The following is a 9,863-nucleotide window of genomic DNA, read 5'->3' on the forward strand; positions in this document are numbered from 1 at the left end:
GCCCTCGGACTGCAAGGAGATCCAGCCAGTCCATCCTAAAGGAGATCAGTCCTGGGTGTTCATAGGAAGGACTGATGCTGAAGCTGAAACTCCAGTACTTTGGCCACCTGATGCGAAGAGCTGACTCATTTGAAAAGACCCTGATGCTGGGAAAGATTGAGGGCAGGAGAAGGGGATGACGGAGGATGAGATGGTTGGATGCCTCACCGACTCAATAGACGTGAGTCTGAGTGAACTCCGGGAGTTGGTGATGGACAGGGAGGCCTGGCGTGCTGCGGTTCATGGGGTTGCAAAGAGTCGGACACGACTGAGCGACTGAACTGAACTGATATTATACTGAGAGCGGACCAGCATCATTTCTTATTGTGTTATCACCAATAATGCATAATCTCAATCTAAGAAGAGCTTCGGAAAACCTCAAATTGAGAGGCATTCTACAAAATACCTGACCAGTACTCTTCAAAAATGTCAGTCATAAAAGAGAAGGGAAGTCTGGAGAATGACCACAAACAGGAAGAGACTAAGGAGATACAGCAAGCAACTTCAGCATGAAACTACAAATAAAGTCCTGAAGCGGAAAAAGGACACTGGTGGAAAAATAGGTGACATTTTAATAAGTCTTGCTAATTGTACTTAATGGCATTTTTACCAATGTTAATTTCCTAGTTTTGAGAATTGTACTATGGTTACATAAGACGTTAACATTGAGGAAAGCTGGGTGAAGGGTATTCAGGAACTCCATGTACTATTTTTTTTGCAATTTTTCTGCATGTCTAAAATTATTTCAAAATAAAGATTCAAAAATATATGTTCAAATCAAGCAGAGTCTGTGGCAAAGTATAGATCATTTATTGTCTCATTTTTAAATATACCATCTGACCCTTTTAAAGTTGAGTAATTTGTTTCAGTAGGCCACTAATTTTGTAAAACTCTTTATATGTATCTAGAATTCATACCTAGCACTTCTTTATGAAACATATAGAGTCAGCCCTCTGTATCTCCAAGCAATACAGCTGTGGATTCAACCAACTGTGGATAGGAAATATTGGGGGAAAAAAAATTCCAGAAAGTTTCAAAGAGCAAAACTTGATTTGCCATGCTGGAAACTATTTGCATAGCAGTTACATTGTATTTAAAACTATTTACATAGCATTTATACTGTATTAGGTGTTGACGTGGAACAAACAGACTGCCAAGTATTACTCCAGCAAACTCTGGGTTTATTTGGAATCAGTAGAGAACTATAAGTCGGGATCTGTACCCATGGTGAGCCATGTTCAAGTTCTTTCAGAGCAAGGGGAGAAGAACTCTTACAGAGGGGAAGATTATGTTGGGAGGGCTGTAGTAAGCAGAAAGTGCTAGTCGTTCAGCCGTGTCTGACTCTGTACGACCCCATGGACTCTAGCCCACCAGGCTCCTCTGTTCATGGGATTTCCCAAGCAAGAATACTGGAATGGGTAGCCATTCTCTTCTCCAGGGAATCTTTCTGACCCAGGGATCAAACCCCAATAGTAAGCAGAGTTCATGGCTTTTCATTGGCTCAGTTCTTGCCAGGAAATAGTTTATCTTCTTTGGGCTCTGCTATTGTCACAGGGCATGAAAGCTCCCCCTGCTGGTCTCCTGGACTCTACTTAATTCAGGTTTCTGTTTATTTTTTACATAGGTGTTCTAAGTAATCCAGAGATGATTTAAAGCACACAGAAGTACGTGAATAGGTTATATGCTAATACCACACTATTTTGTATAAGGGATTAGAGCATCTACAGATTTTGGTAAATACTTGGGATCCTGGACCAATCCCCCTGTGAATACCAATGGATGACTGTATCACTTCTTGCATAGTTGGACTTGGATGAAATTAAAAAATAATGTTATGGGAAACACACATCTTATCCATCCCTCACTGGCTGGAGCAAAGCATGGCCCTTTGCCCTGATGTCCTCTTAAGAGAGCCCGCTCTACACTTAGTTCCTTTTCAATGTGCTTTCAGAAATCTGAACTGTTACTGCAGGAGGACACATTAACTCCATTCGTCTCATAGAGGACACAGCATTGAGCAGTCTTTGCCAATCTTTCCCAAAATGTTAATCCCAACTCTTAATATCTCCTCCTACTATGCTTTTCTTTGCCTATTCCTAAAGCCAAAACTCTGGCCAAACTCTTGTTGTTTCACGTTTGAATAGTTATGACTTCTTGCCTGACAGTCCAAAATGCTGCCATCAAACATGTCTAGCTCTTTTTTTTTTTTTAAAGAATTGCTTTGACTACTTTATTTTCCCTCTCATATCTTAGTTATCCATGTCATATCCAAATGCCTGCTATTGATTTCTGGGGCCTTTTTAGTCTATCCTAGGGGCAACCCACTCCAGTGTTCTTGCCTGGAGAATCCCAGGGACAGCAGAGCCTGGTGGGCTGCCGTCTATGGGGTCGCACAGAGTCAGACACGACTGAAGTAACTTAGCAGCAGCAGCAGGGCTTCCAGGTGGCTCAGTAGTAAAGAATCTGCCTGCTAAGCAGGAGATGCAGGTTCAATCCCTAGATAGAGACTATCCCCTGGAGAAGGAAATGGCAACCCAATCCAGTATTCTTGCTTGGGCAATCCCATGGACAGAGGAGCCTGGAGGACTACAGTCAACAAGGTTGCTGAGAGTCGGACATGACTTAGGGACTAAACAACAACATTTATCAAGCTCCCGCAATCTCTTCCTGATGTTCTTTTCACTTGTTAAATCCATTCATTTGTACATTCATTCCATTAACTTTCACTGAATTTCATCAATGCCCAAGGCCATGGGGTGGCTGTTGGAGACATAAAACATCGGTATTTGTCTTTTCTCATCAGACCTCATTTAAAAATGTTCCAAGGAATTCTTTTTACCTGAAACATTGTAAGCCCCAAATTTATATTGCCTTTGATCCTACTTCATTGAAAAATATTTCTGTCTAACTAGCCTGGGGAGGATGCGCAGTAGTCAATAAAAAATTGGCCAGTTAATTTTACAAAAAGTGGAACTAAAGAAAGTGATAGAAGAGCAAAATAAAACACATGCCATTAAAAGTAGAAGCACCGATATATTACTGTTTAGGATTTGAGCTACCAAAAGGCAAGTAACTTTCTGAATAATTCTTCTGAATAAAAGTTAAGACTATCAAAGTGGAAGCTATGCTTGCAAACTGCCAGAGATCTACATTAGTACTTACACACTACTCCAAAAAGGGTAATTTAGAATAGACATCCCAAATTCATACCCCAATTTCTCAGGATCACAAAGAGTATGTAAGAATAGCCCCTGAATAAAAGATCAAAATGCTCCCTTATGTACTAAGTCAGTTGGGTAGCACAGAGCAAATGGTGTGGGCAGTTCTGGTATTTGTAACAAGACTCAGCTGGGCTCAGTGTTACACTGTCACATCTCTGATGGAGCCCTTTGTCATTTATGCTGCAGAATGCTGAATAAAGTGATGTTACAATTCCTACCTGGTGATTTTCCTTGAAAGTTTGTATTAATAACTCTTTCAGCTTCTTCTTTCTTTCTTTTGCCATTTTTTCTTCATCAAGAAGAATATGAACACTTTGAAACGTGCCTTTCTCTGGAATTTTTGGAGCATTTTCTTGCTTCTTCTTCTCTCTATTAATAACAATTAAAAACTACATGTATGAACAATAGACTTGATTAGAATCTATCACAGTGGAATGAACACTGAATTTTCCATCAGAAGGTAGAGAATTTTAGATCTGGGCCTAAAATTACAGAGTGAGTTTTCTGAGTTAGTTTATTCTTTTATAAAATACAGTTAAATGAAATAACATTGTTATACTGTATTCTGCAAAGTAGAAAACCTTATAGAAATTTTAGTAAAGTGTATTCATTGAGTTTAACATTGAATAATACTGATCAAAATTTGAGAGATAACAACCATTAGATACGCTCTGATACAGACATGAGTTCTCTCTATTTTCACAAGAGGAGATAAAACAGGACCCTCAGGTAAGAAAGGAGTGAGATTTTTATCATAAGGCTTTTACAAGATTTCTAGGAAGAAAAATAATAAAAGAATCAGGTGTTACTGAATAAGGAGAGAATATAATTATATTAATTTAAAAATAATTGAAAAGAGAAAAAATAGAACATAATAACAAAGAGGAAAAGGACTTCAGGGAAGTTAACAAGAATCTCTTAGTAACTTTTTTGCTCAAATTTCTGGTTTTCTCTTGCTCACCCACCTATCTTTTCTTTCTCATTCAGGTCATCCCTTTACCCTCACCAATCCAAGACAGCTCTTAACCATTGCCTTCTTATTGGAGTGTATTAAACTGTACAGGTATGTGTATATGTATAAGGTATACATTTTATCAGTGATGTAGTAGAGATAGCATCTGCCAGGAATCAGGATTCATGGGCTCTGCCACAGCCAGCTGTGAAAACTCTGGAGAGTCACCTAGTCTCTCTGAATTTCACTTTACAGTTGTGGAAACTCAAATTGAGAGAGGGATGCCAGAATAATCTAAAGACATTTATTCATTAATTATCATATATCCTTATGGGAGCACACAAAGTTACATCTTATTACTAGGGATATGAACCATCACTTGGTTAAGGTAGCTTTTCCAGTGTAAAGTTGCTATTTTTCCCCTTGTAATTAATAAACCTCTTAGAGAAGACACTTTTGAAACTATTCAATGGAGCAGATGTAGGCCACTTTACAAATAAATTAAAAAGCCCTACCAACAATAACATTTCACTGATTTTCCGAACTTAATAACGCCATAACAGTGTTATATTAGATAGTTACCGGCAGGTCACAGTGGGCATTAAAAGAAATACAGTTCTAATATTAATACCATGGCTCTAATTTTTAAAAATAACATCAAAATATGTATCTGTTATGAAAGCAGTATCTGCTCGCTGTGAAAACCTGGAGAGGTATAAAGGATATCCATATTTCTACCCAGGCAACATTTCCAGAGTGTAGTGGTCAGCACGTTCGCCTTACATATTTCTACCCAGAAAAAAACACTGATAACACGTCAGTGCTGTTTCATTGTACAACTAGTATTTATTAATTTCTCCAATATTTATCACTATCTATAATGTTATTTTCACTATCTTTGTGTATAAATATTTGGATTTCTGATTATTTATTTAGGGTAGTTTTCCTAGGACTGGAATTTCCAGGTCAAGTGATAATAACATTTTTCATGGCTCTTATAGTTTATCACCAAATTGCTTTCTGGAACATTTAAATCAGTTTGTTCACCTAGAAGGACTGCATGTTCCCTGTCTCACTGTATCTGTGGATAAGCTTTTAACTTTTAAGAGAAATGTCTGGTGAGTGAACGTCTGTGGAGTGCCCACTGTGAGCAGAGCTTCTGGCTACCATCAAATGTTGTTTTCACAATTTATTTTAGGTCAGCCCAGATTTGTCAGGGCTTGAGAGCAATCTGAAGAGCAAGGCTGACCTTAGCAAGAACTCACTAAAACACTGGTGATTGCTTTCTAAAAGGAAGGGCATCTGGAGGAGGCCTGAGCCTGGCACTTGAAAGAATGAAACGCACGTCCACTGCTGAGCTGATTTAAATTGGGTGGGATGAGAGCAATCAGGAACACAGGGGGAAAAGCTGCATAGGCGGATGGGGGTGGAAAAGATTATCTAATAGGTGTTCCTGGCTTTGAGTATTCAGGCACTTCGGGCACGTTGTCCTTAGGCTTCTGTAGTTTATGCATCAGTGCTGTTTCTCAGAATAAATACATTAGTAATTTCACTTATGAAGCTCATTCTCTGCCTAAAGACCCACAACAGTACTACATCCTGTGAGGACTATTTTGATTTCCCTCTTTTGTCAGATATTTTTTTTCTTTATCAGTGGCAGTAAGGCCATGGTGACTCTCTGTATGATTATCTGAAGATGGGACACTGAGGCAATTCACAACAGAATGAGGCAAATTTAGGAAATGTGCATAAGGAAACATTTTCAACCTTAAAAACATTCAGGTACACAAACAGATGCAAACTAACCAACAAGATACCCATTAGAAGTGTAAAAATATTGAAAGTGATGACCTCCCCCAATGCTGAGTGCAGCCCACTGCCAGCAATCATGTAAATAAGTACAACCCATTGGGAAATGAATTAGGCAATGTTTCAAGAGTCATAAAAGTCTATACCATTTAACTCAGTAATTACACACCTAAGAACATAATTCAAAAGAATGAAAACACTCTATGCTTAAGGATGCTCACTGAACTACGTACTGGTGAAAAATCTGAAATTAGCTGAAATGCTTACCAGTATGAGGAGTGGAAGTCATTACATAAACTATGGTATAGGAACTCAATGGAGTAAAATACAGACCTTTGGACTCCAGGCAATGTGGTAATTACAACAAGCAGAAAGACAAATTAAATGTATTTTATGGTTGCAATTAAGTACCTAAAGGAACCAAGACCAGGAGGAAAGATGGAAAAATGAAAATAGCTAACTTGTTAAGATGATGGAAGAGTGGGCGATTTCTCTTTTGTGTCTTGTTATTGCATTGTTGGTACATTTTAAAAAACTTTATAGAGTACTTCCAAAATGACTGCTTAAACAAAAAAACTTCACGCTGCTTATCACAGCTGGCTTACATTTTCCATGCTTCTTCCACTGTGCGTCGCCTCTCAATTATCTCCCTCCGCAGCTTTACCATCTCCCTTTGAATCTCCTCCTCCTCTTTCTTGGCCTCTAGAGCCTTCCTTTTCTTCTCTTCTTGCACCAGATACTGAGCCTCTAAGAACGCCGATTTTTTCAGGGTCTTTTCAATTCTCTGGCGCTCCAGTTCTTTCTCACGTCTTAAGCGATTTTCTTTTACCTTCAAGAGAATACATCAAGGTTGAGATGCAGCCTTTCAAGTAGAAAGGGATATGCAAAACCTAAGAACACATTTTGAAGTTCAGAATACAACTACATTGAAACATGCTGGCTCAGAACCCCACTGTTTATCAGAAAAAGAGGGGAAGTTCATTTGTTTACTGGGTAATGGCCAATACAAAGTTTTAAATGAAGTCAGGAAAGACAACCCCAGACAATTTGGGAATTATCTGCACCATGAAAAAGTTGAAATCGAATGGGTTGTATGCTAAGTTCTGGATTCTTGTTTAGTAATGATTTCCTATCCATAAGATCTTCCAAGGTGTACATTACTGTTATTTATTTAGGCTCTGTCTGTACGCTAATTATAATTTAAGAAAGGATAAGGGTATTTTTGATAGGTTACTTTGTAAAGGCTAGAACAGTCAGTATATTTACTGACTTCAGAAACATCATGACCTTTCATTCAATTCTACCTTTATTTAAATTTATCAGTGATTCTGGATCATATTTGGAAATCAAAATCATGAACCTCACAGACATTTCTGAATAAGCATAATCATTTTTATTTCAAATTCATTAATTCTTTAGAGGCTTAACTAGCTATGAATTAGAGAGTGGTCCTTTCCTTCCTGTTTCACTTAACTTTACCCTTATCTTATTCTCCAGCTATGATAAGACTTCTAGCTAATGAGCCATTTCCCCATCTTTCTTCATAAATCCCAACCAGGCTCATATTTCTACCCCAGTTTTTCTAACATCCTTAGTGCTGCTTCAGCATAACTTATGGTTTAAAGTAATCAGAAATTCAGTATTACAAAAAGACAGCACACACACATACAGACATTAATTCTAGTCTGGTCTTGGTTCTGGACATATGGGAAAGACTTGGTCATTCTGACTTCCTGAAGCTCCTCCACAAAGTGTTGAGATGAATCTTTTTCCTATAACCTACTATTCCCTTTGGAGAAAAGAAAGTTCCCATATGCCTTTCTAATTCAAAACAGATGAACTAGATTTAATTCAGCTCTGTCCTCCCTTTCAAATTATAATCACAAAATGAGTAAATTTTTCCACTGTCTAGAGAAGAATTATCATTACAACATTCACCAGAATATTCGTGATATTAATATCTTGACACTGCAATTCAAAAACCAAATTCAAGCAAAACCCAATCTACATATTTATAATGGGAAGTACCACATCCAAACTAATAAAGCTTAGCTCACCACTCTCTTGGTCAAAATCAATTATTCCTCTTTTTGGTTTTCTTAAATTGTTTCCTATCCTCAGTTTATGAGCATTATTTTTCTTCTGAAGTTCTTATATTTTATTTTTATTCTTTCTAACCAAACCACAGATGGCACCCTTTTTCACAATAAAGCCTAAGTCTTTATTTAAGCTTATTAAATGTGTTACACCAAGATTGCTTCCTGTTATCCATTTTAATTTTGCTTTTCCCTCCCACCTGCTTATGTCTCATCTCCATGGTAAGACGAGGATCCTTCTGCCGCTTCTTGTCTTGGTTTTCATTCATTCCAAGATCTTCCAATATCCCAGAATCCACCACGTCTTTATGGAGCAGATGGTCTATGAATTTTTGAACAGTGGTACTTTCATCTTCTTCCTCCAAATAACCACATAAATCTGGGGGAAACAGAACAACAACAAAAAAGGGAAAATCAAAAGAATTTTTTTAAATTTAATTTTAGTATAATTTCCATATTTATATAAATAATCCTGGTACAATAAAAATACAAAGCTGTGAGTTCAATAAATAGTAACCGATAATGCCAATTGGATGAGTACAACTCTCAGCAACTACCTTCAACTAAGAGGAAAAAACCTCCGCTCATGAGGAACTGCCTTCACCCAAGTCACTAACTTCCTCGCTGCCAAATTTAAAAGATACTACTTTTACATTTGTATTACAAGGATTTAAACGTCCTTGACGACTCCAGTGCTCTTTGTAAAAAAGGCTTTAGTGTGGTATAACTAACATACAATAAACTTATAAATATTTAAAGTCTACAGTAAGTTTTGACATATATAGATACAGTAAATATCATTACAATCAAGATAATGAATTTGTCTGTCAGCTGCAAAAGGGTCCTCATGCTGATGTGCAATCTCTTCCTCTAAGTTCTTCCCATGCTCTTCACCATATCCCAAAGATAATCCCAGCCCTGCTTTCTGCCAAAAGATTAGTTTATGTTATCCAGAATTTGGTATCAATTAAATTATATACTATGTATTCTTTTTGGCCATGCTTTTTTAAACTCAGTATAATTATTCTGAGGTTCATTCATGTTGTTGTATCAATAGTGTATCCCTTTTTACTGCTGAGTAATATTCCACTGTATGGACATACCACAATTAATTCATTTTTCTCATCTGGAATAGACATTTGGATTGTTTTCAGATTTGGGCTACTACAAATAAAGTTGTTATTAACATTTGTGTACAAGTCTTTGTACGAATATATGGTTTCTTTTCTCTTGGGAAAATGCCTAGGAGTTGAATGGTTGGATCATATGATAAGTACATGCTTAACTTTTTAAGAAACTGTCAAACTGTTTTCCAAAGTGGTTATACAATTTCTCACTCTCACCAGCAGTGCAGGAGTGCTCCAGTTTCTCCACATCCCTACTAAGACTTGGTATGATCAGTTTTTTAATTAAGCCATTTTAATAGTTTCATAGTGGTTACTGATTGTAATTTTAATTTGCTTTTTCCTAATGCCTAGTGATACTGAATATTTTTCTTGCTGATGGTCTGTTTAATTCTATGCATTATTAAAAATGGGGTACTAAAGTCGCCAAGTGTTATTTCTGAATGATCTATTTCTCCCTTTAATTTTGTCAGTTTGTGCTTCACTTACTTTGGGGCTCTTTTTTTAGGTATATATATGTTCATCCTTGTTATGTTTTCTTGATGGATTGACCCTTTTATTACCATAGAATGCCCTTCCTTGTCCTGAGTAACAATTTTTTATCTTGAGCTTATTTTTTCTG

General features: G+C 37.2%; 1 protein-coding gene across 1 annotated transcript in view; it reads right to left on the reverse strand.

Annotated features, from left to right (window-relative positions):
* Nucleotides 1–9,863, reverse strand: part of KIAA1407 (KIAA1407 ortholog) — a 99,912-nt gene that overhangs the window by 73,949 nt on the left and 16,100 nt on the right. The window contains exons 5-7 of the mRNA XM_010845352.1: nucleotides 8,318–8,496; nucleotides 6,627–6,850; nucleotides 3,479–3,629 (exon numbers count right to left, since the gene is read on the reverse strand). Coding sequence (XP_010843654.1) covers nucleotides 3,479–3,629; nucleotides 6,627–6,850; nucleotides 8,318–8,496 — 554 coding nt within the window. The remainder of the gene's footprint in view (nucleotides 1–3,478; nucleotides 3,630–6,626; nucleotides 6,851–8,317; nucleotides 8,497–9,863) is intronic.

Source organism: Bison bison, unplaced genomic scaffold, assembly GCF_000754665.1.
Source record: "Bison bison bison isolate TAMUID 2011002044 unplaced genomic scaffold, Bison_UMD1.0 scf7180017864215, whole genome shotgun sequence".
Taxonomy (NCBI): Eukaryota; Metazoa; Chordata; class Mammalia; order Artiodactyla; family Bovidae; genus Bison; species Bison bison.